We start from the raw sequence: 20150 nt of genomic DNA on the forward strand, positions 1-20150 counted from the left end.
TGCTGTCCATTAGATCCTCAGAACTTATTCACCTTAAAACTGACAGTTTGTACTCTTTGACCAACATCTTTAAATTTCCCCTGTCTGTATTCTGTCTACTCTTGTAGATAACATTAACTTATGGTTAAATTCTGGCTATTTCTCAAGTTTTATTTAGCTCTGGATCACAACTTCTTAGGTCATTCAAATGACAGTTTTGACTTTCAAATTTTTTTCTAGTTTTTTGGTACATTTTAAATTACTAAAGAGCATATATAATTTTTATAAGGAGAACTAAAGCTGTTTTGATTTGGGGGGAAAAGATAGGGAACTTCAGAATCAACAGAAGAGCTATTCTAACCTATAAAATATTTAACAACTGTTAACTAGTAGGATACAAGATAAATAAGAATCAGTAACTTTTCTGCAGGCCCTGTGTGAAGAAAACTAACAGAAAGACTTAAACCAAGAGGTTTTTTGCTTTTTTTTTTTTTAATGTGACTGTATAAGACACAGATATACACAGTACTATCTACTGAAAGTTTTTCCCAGAATCATTTACAGTTTTAATTTTAGTCAGCATCTCAATAGGTTTTTCCTTCTGGATGAATAAGAAATAGAGAGTGAGGTGGTATCTTAAAAATGATTCTGTAGCTCATTTGAAGTCAAGACATTTTTGAAAAAGTAATGAGCAAGTATTTGTCATATCAATATGAGCAAAAACTATAATACTATTATAAGAAGATTGTGGTTCTGATAGACCAGTGGACTAGAAACAGACCCTGATGTATGTAAGAATTTGGTGATATCATAAATCAGTGGAAAAGGAGGGATTATTCAATAAATGGTGTTAGAATAATTGGTTAACCATTTGGAAGAAAAGAAATGAAGTTAAAATTTCCCCTCAAATCTATAACGAAATTCCAGATAGATTGAAGTTAACTACAAAATAGAAGCCATTAGAAAATTTAAATGTAGGTAAACATTTAATGGCATAGGGGAAGGAGTTTATAAGCATAGACAGTGAAAGAAATCACACAGGGAAAGGTGGATCATTCTTAACACATAACAGCCGAAAACTTCTACAATAAAGGTACCACAAATGCAATTAACAGATGGAAAAATTAGAAAACTATTTCCAGCAAATGTGACAAAGTGTATACATGTGCACATATCTACCTCTTGGGGGTCAGAGAAGAGATAAACTGTGGTTCTTAACCATTTTGGGACAACCCTCTTCCAGAAAAATGTGTGTGCTGCACACGCACAGTAATGGGAACGTGCGTACGTACACATGCCCCAAATTCTCAGTAAAATTTTAGGAGACTCACATGTTCATAGGAGTTCTATGAACCACAAAAGAAGTGCCTGAGTAAACCTCAACCTCCCTGTTAAAGAAATGGAAGGTTTTTAAAAATGGTAATTTTGAATATTGGTAAAAATATTGGTAATGGAATATAAATTAGTAAAACCTCCCTAGAAAACTTTTTGGCTTTTAAAATGTCAGAATCTTATTTAAAAATTCTGTTTCTTGGAATTATTTTAAGAAACATCAGAATCTCAGACATTTTTACTGTACATAGCAGTGATCATTATGTACAGAAATGCTCATTACTTATACTAGCAAAAAACTGGAAGCACCCTGAATGCTCAACTTAGTGTAATGGTTATTATAAGTTTTAGTTTAGACATATAATAGAACATCATGGAGCCATTATAAGTTTTTTAAAGACTGTTTGGTGATGTGGGAAAACAATTAAAATGTCCTGTTAAATGAAAAAAGGAAATGCTGTATGATTTTTTTTAAAGTTGTTTCTAAGTGATGGGACTATTGGTGGTTTTAAATTTTTTATTCATTTATGTATTCTATCCCTCATTTATTTTTATACTGATATGTATTAGTTACATAATTAAAACACTCTTGAAAAAAATGTTATTTTATTCTGTTGTATAATTTTTAAAGTCTTACTTAAAAATCAGTAAAATGACAATGACACTCAAAAATATTTGCAAGTTTTGTTTTTCTTGAAAACTTTGTTATTGGTTCAAGAAATTTTATCTTAAAATACATGTGGAATTAAGACAGAAAATTAATTTTTGGATACCTTTTCCTTCTCCTACTAGAAGTGGAAGACCTGTTTTCTTCACTTAAACATATCCAACATACTTTGGTAGATTCTCAGAGCCAGGAGGATATTTCACTGCTTTTACAACTTGTACAAAATAAAGATTTCCAGAATGCATTTAAGATACACAACGCTGTCACAGTACACATGAACAAGGCCAGTCCTCCATTTCCTCTTATCTCCAATGCGCAAGATCTTGCACAAGAGGTATGTATTCTGAACATCTCATTGACATATACAAAGTAATTGTTAGTGATAGTAAGGCGGTGTTCTTGGAAAATGCTGGTGTGATTATAAGGTTTGTTAGAATTAATTACTGCTGCTCACGTGTTAATAATTTATTGTGTTAGCAAAAATTTGCTTATGTGTATTTTATCCTGAAAAAATATATGCTTAGTTCACAGTCAGGGCTCTGTTTCATGAAGAGAATAGCATTAGGTTTGTATATACAACTACATATTTGCATAGTAAGAGAAATATTTGTCTAAATTACTAAAGGGGAAAAATTTTAATGCTTGTAGTATAGTTTTATTTTTTTTTTTTTTATTATTTTTTTTTTTTAAAGAAATTCACGTTCTTTTATTTATTTATTTATAACTGTGTTGAGTCTTCGTTTCTGTGTGAGGGCTTTCTCTAGTTGCGGCAAGTGGGGACCACTCTTCATCGCGGTGCGCGGGCCTCTCACCATCGCGGCCTCTTCTTGTTGCGGAGCACAGGCTCCAGACGCGCAGGCTCAGTAATTGTGGCTCACGGGCCCAGTTGCTCCGTGGCATGTGGGATCTTCCCAGACCAGGGCTCGAACCCGTGTCCCCTGCATTGGCAGGCAGATTCTCAACCACTGCGCCACCAGGGAAGCCCTATAGTTTTATTTTAAGCATTATACATTATAAACTGAGATAAATGAATACTGATGAGATTAAATTATATTCGATAATCAGGTATCATAAATATGTAACTTCTAAGATTTGTTACTTGTAGATATTTTGAAGTTTTTCCTCTATAGATACTGTATAGAAAGTCCAAAATAATTAAATTTTAAGGTACAGTGAGAGTTTCTCATGTTAACATGCTGATATTTAAGTTCTGGTGTCTGCTGCTTGTTGATGTTTAGTGTTTAATGTGTTTTGCAAACATTTTATTTTATTTATTTATTTTAAAAAGTATTTATTTGGCTGCGCCGGGTCTTAGTTGCAGCACGCGGCATCTTTAGTTGTGGCGTGTGGGATCTTTAGTTGCGGCATGCAGAATCTAGTTCCCTGACTGGGGATCGAACCTGGGCCCCCTGCATTGGGAGCGCAGAGTCTTAACCACTGGACCACCAGGAAGTCCCTCTGCAAACATATTTTATTTATTTATTTATTTATTTATTTATTTTTGGCTGTGTTGGGTCTTCATTTCTGTGCGAGGGCCTTCCCCAGCTGCGGCAAGCGGGGGCCACTCTTTCATCGCGGTGCGCGGGCCTCTCACCATCGCGGCCGCTCCTATTGCGGAGCACAGGCTCCAGACGCGCAAGCTCAGCAATCGTGGCTCACGGGCCCAGCCGCTTTGCGGCACGCGGGATCCTCCCAGACCAGGGCTCGAACCCGTGTCCCCTGCATTGGCAGGCAGACTCCCAACCACTGCGCCACCAGGGAAGCCCTGCAAACATATTTTAAATTGAAAGTTTTTAAAGGATGTAAGTAAGCCATCTCCTATTTTGGGGGGCTGGACATTCTGTCATTATTACAGGATTTTAAGTTATTTTGATATTATAAAAATGAATAATTCTGGAAGCCCATCAGGTAAATCTATTTCACTGAACCCAGACACAAAACAGAAAATGGGCTGAGGGAAAGGTAGGACTTCCAGAGCTACAGACACGTAAAATAAGTTAGGAGGCACTTTTTGAATTAGCACAGAATGTATTTTCTTCATTTAGATGCTTACAGTGAGCGAAGGTCCTATGTGCAAGAGTGGCAGAGAGAAGTCTCATGTTGCTCAGGCTAGGAGTGTGACCTGGGGACCTATTCCTAGAGGGGAAATTTCCCATCTGCTAGTTAAAAGACCTAGTTGAGACCTATTCTTTGTGCTCATTTTTTATTATTGAAATTAAATATGCAGAATTTTTCATTAATAAATTATCCCTGTAGTTTTACTTATAGTTTAAATGGGTTTCTTGAAAATTCCTTATAGAGATTGAAATAGCTGACAGTACTTTGATCTTATTTATTCACAAGTATAGTGTAACTTTTATTGTGTAGGGTTGGGAGGAATACATAATAGATCATTGTAATCCTTCTCATCCCATTTAGGAGGAAGGTTTGTCCAGCTAGGTACTGGGGCTTTGTTTTGTTAAGAACAGTAGGTAGAAAAGAGAATGATGCAAGCAAGAGAGATTTAAATTGCTCCATTGGAAGAAAGTGACACAACAGAAAGGGTGGAAAGAAAGGAAAAAAAGGAGGCAACGTAGCTTTAAAGGGTTTTAGGAGTTGAGAGGCAAAGAACTAGAAGTGGCTTAAAGAGTAATGCTTTGAGAGAGAAAGAAATGGTTAAAAAGGACTTTAAAAACTCTATTTTGAATATTAGATTTAGCATAGTTAACATGTACATGGTTCACAATTGTAAAAGTATTGATTCCATATCAAGGAGATTTTCTCAAAGTTTGCTTTCACAGCCTTCAGTAATACTTGAGAATTGTATTGCTTTGGTGGTGGTGGGATAGTAGGTGATTAGTGACATTGGGCTGAGACTGGTCTTAAAATGAGTGCAAAATGACTAACCTAGTTGGGGCAACAACATACGGTTGTGCTACAAAGTGAATGATTTCCCCTGGAGTTGTGCATGCACAACTGTGTGGCAGCCCTGACTTGACAGTGCATAACACGTGAGAAAAGGATGTACTTGGAACTCATCAAAGAAGAGTGTTAAATCTGATAACAAAATTCTGAGGGTTAAATGGACTCATTGCTTTTATTTTACAGCTGGAAAAGCTTAACAATCACCTTATTCAACCCTTCTGTTTGATGTTTCTGAATATTGAGGCCAGGTGAGGTTTTGTGACTGGGATGAGACTAACTAGGCTACTCATATGCCCATGGCCTAATTTTTTGCTTTTTAGCATTCATAATTCCAGCTTTTTTCATATACAGTATTTAAAGGAAGAAATTACCTGATGTTTCAGTTAGTATATGATTTTTAAATGGAAATTTAATCCAAGTAAGTAAAAAAAACTCAAGGAATTTGATGAAAGAATGTCTTAACACATTAGGAAGTGTTCTTTTTTTATGGCATAAAATATCAGTTAAACATTAAATATCATATAATAGATAATACAGCTTCTGAAAACTTCAGAGACTAAGATCTAGATTATATCTTTGACAATCTAGGATACTCATTAATAAATGTAAAACAAGTTTTTTGATCATTAAAGTGCTTTTATCAAGAAAAGGTTGAGAACCTGGGTTTCGTTAAATGAACTTTTGCTTATCCAGTAAAAATGCAAGCCAACAGACTAGAAAATGGTATTTGATTATTTGATTTTGAGATATTGAGGTATATACGTGTATAATAAGTATATATATATAACAAAAACTTGCATCCAAAAGAACTGTCGCAAATTAACAAGAAAGAGACTAAGTTTTTTTTTAATGGGCAAAGGACTTGGACAGACACTTCACAAAAAGAGGAAACCCCAACAGCCAGTAAGTATGAAAAGTTCAGCATCATTAGCTAATAGAGAAATGCAAATTAAAACAAAATGAGAGACTACTGCATAGACACCAAAATGACTAAAAATTTTTTTAAAAGACTGGCTATGTTAAATATTAATAAACTTATGGAGGAACTGAAACTCTGATAATGTGATTGGTGGAGTATAAATTGGTACTGCCACTTTGGAAAGTGTTTGGAAATGTCTGCTAAAGCTAAAGTACCTATATCTGTGACCCAACATCTTTATGTCTGGGTATGTACCTGAGAGAAATGAAAACATATCCACACAAAGGCTTAAGCATAAACGTTCATAGCAGCCAGATAATCATTAGAAGCTGGAAAGAACCCAGATGCCCATCAACCAGTGAGAATTGAGTTAGACTCGCACTGTGGAAGAAAAATGAGTTAACACTTACAATCTATTGAGAAGTACTACGATGGCAGTATGAAAAAGGTACCAAGAGCGTAATGAGATGTGCCTACTTCAGTAAGGGTGGGGGAGAGGCAGACATGGCAGAGGAGGAGATTTGGGAGGAAGGAAGAAACAGAAAATTTAATATGCTAAGTCTTGAAGGACAGTTGGGAATTTACCTGAAAGCCCAAGAAAGAGGAAAAGCCTTTGCACTGGCAAAGGGTACAAAGATAGTAGTGACTGAGAAAGCCTGGCATATTTATTGAACAATGAGTAAGGAGTAGGATATGATTTTCAAGATAGAGTCCAGATCCTAAAGGCCAGATAAGCCATATTAATAAGTTTAAATTTTCTTATGATGGATCCACATTGGTAAACATTTTTAAATAATTAAATTACATGAATAGATGAAAGGAGAAAACCATATGATCAACTTGATGCAGAAAAGACATCTGAAAAAAATTTAATACCTTTTCCTTGATAATGAGAATTCTTAGAAAACCAGGTACATTTTGTTAACTTGATAAAGAACAATATCAGAAACTAATAGGGAGCATTTTACCTAATGATGAAACACCCAACATGTTGCTTTTTTTTTTGTTTTAATTTTTGGCTGTGTTGGGTCTTTGTTGCTGTGCGCGGGCTTTCTCTAGTGGCAGTGAGCAGGGGCTGCTCTTCATTGCGGTGCACGGGCTTCTCATTGCGGTGGCTTCTCTTGTTGTGGAGCACAGACTCTAGGCACGCAGGCTTCAGTAGTTGTTGCACGTGGGCTCAGTAGTTGTGGCTCGTGGGCTCTAGAGCGCAGGCTCAGTAGTTATGGTGCACGGGCTTAGTTGCTCCACGGCATGTGGGATCTTCCCAGACCAGGGCTCGAACACGTGTCCCCTGCATTGGCAGGCAGATTCTTAACCACTGCGCCACCAGGGAAGTCCCCAACATGTTGCTTTTTAAGCCTGGAGTAATAAAAGACTCTCACCACTAGTATTCAACATTTTTCTGGAGGTACTAGCTAGTGCAGTAAAACAAGAAAAAGTAATGAAATATAATGTTGTAGGGGAACAGGGAAAATGTGAATAGGTTTAATTAGTTACTTTGAAAAACTAAAACCTTGATTCATTTGGTAGTCAACATGAGACCTATTAAAGTATAGATAAAATGTGTATACACACAGATAATCCTATTTGAAAATGCAGGTAAAGAGATATTGAGAGAAATAATAAATTATTAACAAGGCTATCTCTGGGTGGTGGATATATAGGTAATTTTCTTGTTTAGATTTTGATGTGTTTATCAAATTTAATACACAAAAGCCACTAAAGGAGAGTTTAAAGCAAGAAATTTATAAGTGATTGCAGAGCTACCGAAGGATTTTAAACAAGAGTTTGATATAAACAGGCTTCCAGTTTAAAGTATTATTCTGATAACATTGTGGGAGATGTGTGAGATCAAGAATGGAGTCCGGCTTAGGGTACGGAGGCTAGTGTAATTGTCCAGATGTAAGATTTTGAATAGCCATTGAACATGAAGTGAAGAAATATTTAAGTAGAAAATTAGGGCTTCCCTGGTGGTGCAGTGGTTAAGAATCTGCCTGCCAATGCAGGAGACACGGGTTTGAGCCCTGGTCTGGGAAGATCACAGAAGCCGTGGAGCAGCTAAGCCCATGCGCCACAACTACTGAGCCTGTGCTCTAGAGCCCGCACACCACAACGAAGAGTAGCCCCTGCACGCCGGAGCTAGAGAAAGCCCACAAGCAGCAACGAAGACCCAATACAGCCAAAAATAAATAAAATAAAAGAAATAAATTAAAAAAAAGAAAACTAATAGAACAGATTGTCCCCATGTGGAGAATAAAGGTAAAGAAGGCATCAAGGGTGACTTCCTGCCTGCTCTTCTTTGTACTGAATTCATCAAACATTGAGTGCTGTTTGCCAGGCATTCTGCCAATAGCCAGATACAAAGCTGAATAAGATACAGTTTCATCTTCAACGAGCTCAATCTATTGGGGATACAGTCACATCAACAATTTTAAATCAAATGTACTTAGACTTATAAGATGAGTACTTGTTATCTAAGCAAGTTGACTAAGGCAGTTTAGGTAGATGGGACAGCTAGCATAATCACAGTCATCCTGGGGAGACAGCATAGTGTATGTAGGGAACAACAAGCAGTTTATGGCTGGACCAGGAGAAGTTAAGGCATGAGGAATGCCAGGACATAGAGCTGGAAAAGAGGCAGGAATCAGATGTGCTAAGGATAATCTTATAAGGAGCTTGGACTCGATCCTTTAAGTGACAGAGCCAGCAAGAGCTAGAATGGTTATATTTGTATTTTAAAGTTTAAAAGGATATTTAAGGACATAGAAAAATAAAGCATTTTAATAATTAGTATCAGAAAAATAAAGTATTTTAATAATTAGTATCAGGGGGATTTCCCTGGTGGTGCAGTAGTTGGGAACCTGCCTGCCAATGCAGGGGACATGGGTTCAAGCCCTGGCCGGGGATCCACATGCCGTGGAGCAACTGAGCCCGTGTGCCACAACTACTGAGCCTGTGCTCTGGAGCCCGTGTGCCACAACTGCTGGAGACCACGCACCTGGAGCCTGTGCTCTGCAACAAGAGAAGCCACCGCAACGAAGAGTAGCCCCCGCTCACTGCAACTAGAGAAAGCCCGCGTGCAGCAGTGAAGACCCAACGCAGCAAAAAATAAATTAATTAATTTAAAAAAATAATTAGTATCAAATTGAAATAGTTATATTGTTATAAAACAGTATGACTAGCATGATCTCATTCTGGTAAAAGTAAGAAGTAACGGATATACACAAAGATTTTCTCATAGTTTTGAGGTTATGGGTGTACTGTTTTTGATAACCAACTTTACTGAGATATAATTTACATACACTTAAAATTGGTATGCTTCATTATATAGTTCAATATTTTTGGCACATGTATACACCTGTGTAATCTACCACTACAGTCAAGTTATAGAAACATCCGTGAATCCATAAAGCTCCCTTAATTTCCTTTGCAGACAGTAACCACTTCCCACTCCCCAGGCCCTAGGCAGCCAGTGATCTGTTTTCTGTTTTTACAGATTTGCCTTTTCTGGAAATTTCATATAAATGGAATAAAATAATATGTAGTCTTTTATATCTGACTTGTTTTGTTTAGTATAATGTTTTTCAAATTCATCAGTGTGTTGCATGTATCAGTAGCTTGAACTTCTTGTTGAATAGTATTCCATTGTATGCATATCCTACGATTTGTTTAACCACTCTCCTATTGGTGGATATTTAGGTTGTTTCCATTTTATTATTCTAGCAGATGTGTAACAGTATCTTGTTTTAGTTTGCATTTCCATATGTTGAGCATTTTTTCATAAGCTGTTTCCCTAACTTCTTTTGGAAAATATTTTGATCTTTTTCCCATTTTAAAAATCATATTGTAAACTTTATTGAGTTGTAAGAGTTCTTAATGTATTCTAGTTACAAGTCCTCCTGTCAGATATATATCTCTTGGTGAATATTTTGGTAAAAACAAGTGTAAGAATATAGGAGGATATATACCAAATGATTCTACCTAGGTTTGGGGATTATGGTGAGTTTTATTTCCTTCTTTTGGATTATCTATTTTCTGATTTTTCACATTTAACATATACCATTTCTGTAATTTAAAAAAATTAGTTTAAAATGCTCTGAAGGAAAATAGAGAAGGTATTTTAGCTAGAGAAGAGTACAAGATCAAGAGAGAACTATTTTTTTTTAAAAGGTAAGAGATTAGAGCATTTTTATAGCCTAATGGAAAGGAGCCAGTATGATGTAAGAATAGCCTTTTAATTCCTTAGGCCTTGGTAGAAGTAGCTCATGTTGTATGTTGACACTAAAATAGGCAACAACTGGATTAATAGGGGAAGGAAATAAACACTTAACAGGAGTTGAAATTTCTTTAGAAGGGACTATCTCAGAGGTGCTAGGAACTGATTTAAAAGTAAAAATAGGAGGGAATTCCCCTGCAGTCCAGTGGTTAGGACTTGGCACTTTCACTGCCATGGCCCCAGGTTCAATCCCTGGTTGGGGAACTAAGATCCTACAAGCCGTGCAGTGTAGCCAAAATAAGTAAATAAATAAAAAGGTAAAGATAGGAAAATAGTGTCTATACACAAAATTACTGAGTTGACTTTGTACATTTTGTTCACCCTTGGTGCATTTCTAATCCAAAATTTTCTTTCTCCCTCAGGATCACTTTCTTAGGGACTATAAATTTCATTTTAAATTAACTGGGATTTGATATATTTAAAAAAGAAAAACACCCTATTTTAAAAATCAGCATTTAATTATTCACAGTTTTGGATTACTGCACTTGACCATTAGTAAGACTTTAATCGAATTCTTGCAAAAGATAATAATTGCTATGCCCCCCTGTTTATACGTATAGAACTCTACATTTAGAAACATGTTTTTCTAGGTACCAAAACCAGAGGACAGGCTAATTTTGATGCTGTCATTGCTATGGTCTACTTGTGGTCAAATTAGTTAATCCCAAAATTATCATCTCTTAGGTTTGATAGGGGAATTACTTTAAAAATTATTTAAAATAACCATAAGAGGTATTAGAGAATTACTAGATTCCTGTTCTAATCATGAGTTACTTTTTAAAAAATTAATTAATTAATTAATTTATTTATTTTTGACTGCGTTGGGTCTTTGCTGCTGTGCACAGGCTTTCTCTAGATGTGGCAAGAGGGGGCTACTCTTTGTTGTGGTGTGCGGACTTCTCACTGAGGTGGCTTCTCTTGTTGTGGAGCACGGGCTTTAGGCGCACGAGTTTCAGTAGTTTTAGTACTGGGCTCAGCAGTTGTGGCTCGCAGACTCTAGAGCGCAGGCTCAGTAGTTGTGGTGCACAGGCTTAGTTGCTTCATGGCATGTGGGATCTTCCCAGACCAGGGATTGAACCCGTGTCCCCCACAACGGCAGGCAGATTCTTAACCGCTGCGTCACCAGGGAAGTCCCAATCATGAGTTAGTTTTATTAAAAAAATTATACTATATATTAATTTACTTCTATATGTTTTCATTGATGATGATAATTTTGGCTTTGTTAATCTGCATTGCTGCAAAGTGCTTTTTGGTACTCGAGTTAGGAAGTAGAGAAAGGAAGAAAATCAGAGGTATTAATAATGAAAACATATATAGTATAATCGTTGAGGAAAACTAGTCCACAGAGCAAATTTGTACCTTTAAATATTTATGGTAGAAAAAAAGATGGAAAATAATTCGACTGAACATAACAGCTCAAGTGATTAGAAATTGAAAAGGGAAATAAACTAAAGCAGAAAAAAGGAATTAAATTATTTAAATGGAAAGAACAATAGATTTGACATCAAAAGCTGGTTTTTTGACAAGTACAAGAAAATAGAGAAACCGTTGACAAGTTAGATGAAGAAAAAATACTAATAACATTAGGAAAGAAAAAAGCATAGATGCAAACACAGGAGAGTAAAAAATTATACTTGCAGCTTTATGTCACTAAATGTGAAAGTGCTGTCAAGTCGGTGGTTTTTGTAAGAAATGTAAATTGCCAAAAGTGACTTAAGAAAAGATAACCAAAAAAAGTAGTAACTATAGATAAAATTGAAAGTTGGAAATCCACCCCTAAAATAAACTACCAGGCCCAGATAATTTTACAAGCTCTATCAAAACATTAAGGAACATATAAGTCTTACGTTAAATAAACTGTTTTCATGTATAAATGTTGACTATTTCCCAACTCATTGTGCTAGAATAGTATAGATACTAAAAACAGTAGTTCTGTAAACCAGTGTATATGACTATGCTCACCAATCTCATTAAGGTAATAATTTACTATGTGCTAGGTAGTGTGCTAAGCAGTTTATGTGGATTATCTCAATCTTTTAAGAACCTTACATTGTAGGTGCCAATCTACAGGTGAGGAAACAAAGACTAAAAAAAAATTCTTCATACTCATGTGGAGTTTATCTTAGGAGTGCAAGAATTGCTTGACTTGGGGAAATTCTTTAATGTGATTCACTGTAGTATGGTGGTTGTTTCATTACTCTCATATAAATTTATCTGTTAGTCTGTAACTCTTTAAAATGTCATCTCTGATTTAAAATGTAGTTACATAAACATATGATTAAAACACTATAAAATAGCAACATAACTGTTAGAACAGTTCTTCCCTTATATAATCATCATTAGTCTCTTTTATATAGTATGTTTGCAGAAATTTTCAAGAAGGAAGTACCTCATTCATAGGCATAAATAAAAATGCTATTGTCCATCAGGTAACAAGATTGAAAACTCTGTGAGAAAAAAATACTTTTTTAAAGTTATAATTCTCTTTAGTGCTTTTCTTTCTTACAAGTAGTTTTTACAACATTTTTTGAATTTTTATTTTATTTATTTTTTTAAACAGCAGGTTCTTACTAGTTATCCATTTTATACATATTAGTGTATATATGTCAATCCCAATCTCCCAATTCATCACACCCCCCCCCCCACCACTTTCCCCCCTTGGTGTCCATATGTTTGTTCTCTACATCTGTGTCTCAATTTCTGCCCTGCAAACCAGTTCATCTGTACCATTTTTCTAGGTTCCACATATATGCGTTTATATATGATATTTGTTTTTCTCTTTCTGACTTCACTCTGTATGACAGTCTCTAGATCCATCCACGTCTCTAAAAATGACCATATTTTGTTCCTTTTTATGGCTGAGTAATCCATTGTATATATGTACCACATCTTCTTTATCCATTCATCTGTCGATGGGCATTTAGGTTGCTTCCATGACCTGGCTATTGTAAATACTGCTGCAGTGAACATTGGGGTGCATGTGTCTTTTTGAATTACGGTTTTCTCTGGGTATATGCCCAGTAGTGGGATTGCTGGATCATATGGTAGTTCTATTTTTAGTTTTTTAAGGAACCTCCATACTGTTCTCCTTAGTGGCTGTATCAATTTACATTCCCACCAACAGTGCTGAAGGGTTCCCTTTTCTCCACACCCTCTCCAGCATTTGTTATTAGTAGGTTTTCTGATGATGGCCATTCTAACTGGTGTGAGGTGATACCTCATTGTAGTTTTGATTTGCATTTCTCTAATAGTGATGTTGAGCAGCTTTTCATGTGCTTCTTGGCCATCTGTATGTCTTCTTTGGAGAAATGTCTATTTAGCTCTTCTGCCCATTTTTTGGATTGGGTTGTTTGTTTTTTTAATATTGAGCTGCATGAGCTGTTTATATATTTTGGAGATTAATCCTTTGTCTGTTGATTGGTTTGCAAATATTTTCTCCCATTCTGAGGGTTGTCTTTTCGTCGTCTTTGTAGTTTCCTTTGCTGTGCAAAAGCTTTGAAGTTTCATTAGGTCCCATTTGTTTATTTTTGTTTTTATTTCCATTACTCTAGGTGGTGGGTCAAAAAAGATCTTGCTGTGAATTATGTCAAAGAGTGTTCTTCCTTTGTTTTCCTCTAAGAGTTTTTATAGGGTCCAGTCTTACAATTAGGTCTCTAATCCATTTTGAGTTTATTTTTGTGTATGGTGTTAGGGAGTGTTCTAATTTCATTCTTTTACATGTAGCTGTCCAGTTTTCCCAGCACCACTTATTGAAGAGACTGTCTTTTCTCCACTGTATATCCTTGCCTCCTTTGTCATAGATTAGTTGACCATAGGTGCGTGAGTTTATCTCTGGGCTTTCTATCCTGTTCCATTTATCTGTATTGCTGTTTTTGTGCCAGTACCATATTGTCTTGATTACTGTAGCTTTGTAGTATAGTCTGAGGTCAGGGAGTCTGATTCCTCCAGCTCCGTTTTTTTCCCTCAAACAGCTTTGGCTATTCGGGGTCTTTTGTGTATCCATGCAAATTTTAGGATTTTTTTGTTCTAGTTCTGTAAAAAATGCCATTGGTAATTTGATAGGAATTGCATTGAATCTATAGATTGCTTTGGGTAGTATAGTCATTTTCACAATATTGATTCTTCCAAGAACATGGCATATCTCTCCATCTGTTTGTATCATCTTTAATTTCTTTGATCAGTGTCTTATAGTTTTCTGCATACAGGTCTTTTGTCTCCCTAGGTAGGTTTCTTCCTAGGTATTTTATTCTTTTTGTTGCAGTGGTAAATGGGAGTGTTTCCTTAATTTCTCTTTCAGATTTTTCATCATTAGTGTATAGGAATGCAAGAGATTTCTGTGCATTAATTTTGTATCCTGCAACTTTACCAAATTCATTGATTAGCTGTAGAAGTTTTCTGGTGGCATCTTTAGGATTCTCTATGTATAGTATCATGTCATCTGCAAACAGTGACAGTTTTACTTCTTCTTTTCCAATTTGTATTCCTTTTATTTCTTTTTCTTCTCTGATTGCCGTGGCTGGGACTTCCAAAACTATGTTGAATAATAGTGGCGAGAGTGGACATCCTTGTCTTGTTCCTGATCTTAGAGGAAATGCTTTCAGTTTTCACCATTGAGAATGATGTTTGCTGCGGGTTTTTTGTATATGGCCTTTATTATGTTGAAGTAGATTCCCTCTATGGACACTTTCTGGAGAGTTTGTATCATTAATGGGTGTTGAATTTTGTCAAAAGCTTTTTCTGCATCTGTTGAGATGACCATATAGTTTTTCTTCTTCAATTTGTTAATATGGTGTATCACATTGATTGATTTGTGTATATTGAAGGATCCTTGCATCCCTGGGATAAATCCCACTTGATCGTGGTGTATGATCCTTTTAATGTGTTGTTGCATTCTGTTTGCTAGTATTTTTCTGAGGATTTTTGCATCTGTATTCATCAGTGATATTGGTCTGTGATTTTCTTTTTTTGTAGTATCTTTGGTTTTGGTATCAGGGTGATGGTGGCCTCATAGAATGAGTTTGGAAGTGTTCCTTCCTCTGCATTTTTTGGAAGAGTTTGAGAAGGATGGGTGTTAGCTCTTCTCTAAATGTTTGATAGAATTCACCTGTGAAGCCATCTGGTCCTGGACTTTTGTTTGTTGGAAGATTTTTAATCACAGTTTCAATTTCATTACTTGTGATTGGTCTGTTCGTATTTTCTATTTCTTCCTGGTTCAGTCTTTGAAGGTTATACCTTTCTAAGAATTTGTCCATTTCTTCCAGGTTGTCCATTATATTGGCATAGAGTTGCTTGTAGTAGTCTCTTAGGATGCTTTGTATTTCTGCGGTGTCTGTTGTAACTTCTCCTTTTTCATTTCTAATTTTACTGATTTGAGTCCTCTCCCTCTTTTTCTTGATGAGTCTGGCCAAAGATTTATCAATTTCGTTTATCTTCTCAAAGAACCAGCTTTTAGTTTTATTGATCTTGCTATTGTTTTCTTTGTTTCTATTTCATTTATTTCTGCTGTGATCTTTATGACTTCTTTCCTTCTACTAACTTTGGGTTTTGTTTGTTCTTCTTTCTCTAGTTCCTGTAGGTGTAAGGTTAGATTGTTTACTTTAGATTTTTCTTTTTCTTGAGGTGGGATTGTATTGCTATAAACTTCCCTCTTAGTACTGCTTTTGCTGCATCCCATAGGTTTTGCTTCATCATGTTTTCATTGTCATTTGTCTCTAGGTATTTTTTTATTTCCTCTTTGATTTCTTCAGTGATCTCTTGGTTATTTACTAACGTATTGTTTAGCCTCCATGTGTTTGTGTTTTTTTATGGTTTTTTTCCGTGTAATTGATTTCTAATCTCAAAGCATTGTGGTCAGAAAAGATGCTTGATATGATTTCAGTTTTCTTAAATTTACTGAGGCTTGATTTGTGACCCAAGATGTGATCTATCCTGGAGAATGTTCTGTGTGCAGTTGAGAAGAAAGTGTAATCTGCTGTTTTTGGATGGAATGTCCTATAAATATCAATGAAATCTATCTGGTCTATTGTGTTATTTAAAGCTTGTGTTTCCTTATTAATTTTCTATTTGGATGATCTCTCCATTGGTGTAAGTGAGGTGCTAACGTCCCCCACTATTATTGTGTTACTGTCTATTTCCTCTTTTATAGCTGTTAGCAGTTGCCTTATGTATTGAGGTGCCCTATGTTGGATGCATATATATTTATAATTGTTATATCTTCTTCTTGGATTGATCTCTTGATCATTATGTAGTATCCTTCCATGTCTCTTGTAACATTCTTTATTTTAAAGTCTATTTTATCTGATACGAGTATTGCTACTCCAGCTTTCTTTTGATTTCCATTTACATGGAATATCTTTTTCCATCCCCTCACTTTCAGTCCATATGTGTCCCTAGGTCTGAAGTGGGTCTCTTGTAGACAGCATATAGATGGGTCTTGTTTTTGTATCCATTCAGTGAGCCTGTGTCTTTTGGTTGGAGCATTTAATCCGTTCACATTTAAGGTAATTATGAATATGTATGTTCCTGTTACCATTGTCTTAATTATTATGGGTTTGTTTTTGTACGTCCTTTTCTTCTCTTGTGTTTCCCACTTAGAGAAGTTCCTTTAGCATTTGTAGTAGAGCTGGTTTGGTGGTGCTGAATTCTCTTAGCTTTTGCTTGTCTGTAAAGCTTTTGATTTCTCCGTCAAATCTGAATGAGATCCTTGCCGGGTAGAGTAATCTTCGTTGTAGGTTCTTCCCTTTCATCACTTTAAATATATCATCCTACTCTGTTCTGGCTTGTAGGTTTCTGGTGAGAAATCAGCTGTTAACCTTATGGGAGTTCCCTTGTATGTTACTTGTCGTTTTTCCCTTGTTGCTTTCAATAATTTTTCTTTGTCTTTAATTTTTGTCAATTTGATTACTGTGTGTCTCGGCATGTTTCTCCTTGGGTTTATCCTGCCTGGGACTCTCTGTGCTTCCGGAGAGTGGCTATTTCCTTTCCCATGTTAGGGACGTTTTCGAGTATAATCTCTTCAAATATTTTCTCTGGTCCTTTCTCTCTCTCTTCTCCTTCTGGGACCCCTATAATGCGAATGTTATTGCGTTTAATGTTGTCCCAGAGGTCTCTTAGGCTGTCTTCATTTCTTTTCAGTCTTTTTTCTTTATTCTGTTCTGCAGCAGTGAATTCCACCATTCTGTCTTCCAGGCCATTTGTCCGTTCTTCTGCCTCAGTTATTCTGCTATTGATTCCTTCTAGCGTATTTTTCATTTCACTTATTGTATTGTTCATCTCTGTTTGTTCTTTAGTTCTTCTAGGTCTTTGTTAAACATTTCTTGCATCTTCTCAATCTTTGCCTCCATTCTTCTTCTGAGGTCCTGGATCATATTCATTATCATTATTCTGAATTCTTTTTCCAGAAGTTTGCCTATCTCCACTTCATTTAGTTGTTTTTCTGGGGTTTTATCTTGTTCCTTCATCTGGTACATAGCCCTCTGCCTTTTCATCTTGTCTTTCTGTGAATGTGGTTTTTGTTCCACAGGCTGCAGGATTGTAGTTCTTCTTGCTTCTGCTGTCTGCCCTCTGGTGGATGAGGCTATCTGAGAGGCTTGTGCAAGTTTCCTGATGGGAGGGACTGGTGGTGGGTAGAGCTGGGTGTTGCTCTGGTGTGCAGAGCTCAGTAAAATTTTAATCTGATTGTCTGCTGATGGGTGGGGCTGGGTTCCCTCCCTGTTGGTTGTTTGGCCTGAGGCGACCCAGCACTGGAGCCTACCTGGCTCTTTGGTCAGGCTAATGGCGGAGCCCTCTGGGAGGGCTCACGCCAAGGAGTACTTCCCAGAACTTCTGCTGCCAGTGTCCTTGTCCTCACAGTGAGCCACAGCCACCCCCGCCTCTGCAGGAGACCCTCCAACACTATCAGGTAGGTCTGGTTCAGTCTCTTATGGGGTCACTGCTCCTTCCCCTGGGTCTCAGTGGGCCCAGTACTTTGTGTGTGCCCTCCAAGAGCGGAGTCTCTCTTTCCCCCAGTCCTGTTGAAGTCCTGCAATCAAATCCCACTAGCCTTCAATGTCTGATTCTCTAGGAATTCCTCCTCCCTTTGCCGTATCCCCAGGTTGGGAAGCCTGACGTGGGGCTCAGAACCTTTACTCTGTGGATGGACTTGTGTGGTGTAAGTGTTCTCCAGTTTGTGAGTCACCCACCCAGCAGTTTTGGGATTTGATTTTATTGTGATTGCGCCCCTCCTGCTGTCTCATTGTGGCTTCTCCTTTGTCTTTGGATGTGGGGTATCTTTTTTTGGTGAGTTCCAGTGTCTTCCTGTCAATGATTGTCCAGCAGTTAGTTGTGATTCTGGTGCTCTCGGAAGAGGGAGCGGGCGCACATCCTTCTACTCCGCCATCTTGAACCCGTTTTCCAGTTTTTACAATTTTAAATCGTACCTTTTTTTAAAAAAAAGAATCTTTATAAATGCTGGTGATATTTTCTATAACCTAGGAAGAATATTCTTTTGTTTCTTAGGTACAAACTGTTTTGAAGGCAATCCACCAGAAGGAAGGACAAGAATTAACTGCTTTGCTGAATGCTCCACATATTCAGGTAGAAAATGGAGAGAGCATCATATATGTGGTTTTCCAGCATCCAAAATCACTTTGAATCAGAGTCTCTTGGGCTAAAAGAGACCTCAAATATTAATGTAGCCTGTTTTGATTGCTTACAACTCCCACTACAGAATAATTATTGTTGGATTATATATTTTTGTAGTTAAAGTTAACCACATTATCTTTGAAACAACTTCTTATTCTTTACAAATCCCTCCCTTTTTTGGTCGTATTTTTCCATAAATTTTAATTATCTATGATGTTGGACCCTTGAGGTAATTTTGTTTTTTATGAAGTTTAATAAGCATTTTAGACTTTCATAACTCATCCCAGAGTATTCCCTATTATACCTAACAAATCTTTAGTTATTATTAACTGTAAAAGATACAGGGTTGCATCTGTACTTCATTTGGAAAGTTTGGAAAGAGATCTGAATATATAATTAATTACAGCACTTCTTTTAAAGGTTTAATGATCAGGATACTATCTATGTACATGATTAGATTAAAATCTCTCTACAGAAATAAATCATGCTGTTACTTTAAATGCTATGGGTTTCTTTGAAACAGGCACTTTTACTGGCCCATGATAAGGTTGCTGAGCAGGAAATGCAGCTGGAGCCCATTACAGATGAGAGAGTTTATGAAAGCATTGGCCAATATGGAGGAGAAACTGTAAAAATAGTTCGTATAGAAAAGGCTCGAGATATTCCATTGGTAAGTGTCCCACATGTCTGATATATGATCCTTTCTACACAGGGGTCTTCTGTATGGCAGATAGTTGAAGACCCTTTACATTTCTGGTAGTTTTTCTCTTTGGAGGCTAATTTTTTGGAATTCTTTTATGTTCTTCCTCATACTCCTTATTCATCTGAGAAAAAATTTGTTCATCTTTTCTCACCCATAATTTGATGAAAATAATAGCTTGTGAAGTAATTGTTGAACAAAGAAGGGACAAGTAATCTGCTTCATTAGTCTGCCAGCTTTTTATAAAAACATTGGAAGTCTGATCTTTTCATTCAATGTAATTACTTACATACTTCACATATACTTAGAAGTATGCATTGTTTAATGTTAATATTTTGTAGTTTTTATATGTAGAACGTTTTTCTGTTAGTCTGCTATCATTGACTTAATTTTCTTTATTTTCAGAGAAATGTTTTTGAATCCTGAGTTCTCAAATTGTCTTGCACAGTGGTACATGAAATAGGGACTGTATTTTATTAAAGGGCATTTTATGTAACTAGGTGTTTCCCCACCAGAAAAAAAGAAATTGGGAACGTTATGACAAAATTTAAAAATAAAAGTTCAGGAGAAAAGTGTTACAAACTGTCTACTTTCAAGCTTTATTCTGTATTTCATATTTCCAGTTTTTGAGTGTATATATTTCAGTTGTACTTCCAATTTGTGTAATAAGTATTAATGTTTAATACATTTTAATGTGAATTGGATGCAGCTGTAATATTTAACATTTTGATAATTAACCAGATTAGTATCC

General features: G+C 36.3%; 1 protein-coding gene across 1 annotated transcript in view; it reads left to right on the plus strand.

The window, feature by feature from the left end:
* The window catches only part of MPP5 (membrane palmitoylated protein 5), a 103154-nt gene that overhangs the window by 48899 nt on the left and 34105 nt on the right, over positions 1 to 20150 (plus strand). Inside the window, 3 exon segments of the mRNA XM_036844044.1 lie at positions 2104 to 2312; positions 18574 to 18651; positions 19223 to 19369. Coding sequence (XP_036699939.1) covers positions 2104 to 2312; positions 18574 to 18651; positions 19223 to 19369 — 434 coding nt within the window.

Source organism: Balaenoptera musculus, chromosome 2 (genome assembly GCF_009873245.2).
Source record: "Balaenoptera musculus isolate JJ_BM4_2016_0621 chromosome 2, mBalMus1.pri.v3, whole genome shotgun sequence".
NCBI classification, from domain to species: domain Eukaryota; kingdom Metazoa; phylum Chordata; class Mammalia; order Artiodactyla; family Balaenopteridae; genus Balaenoptera; species Balaenoptera musculus.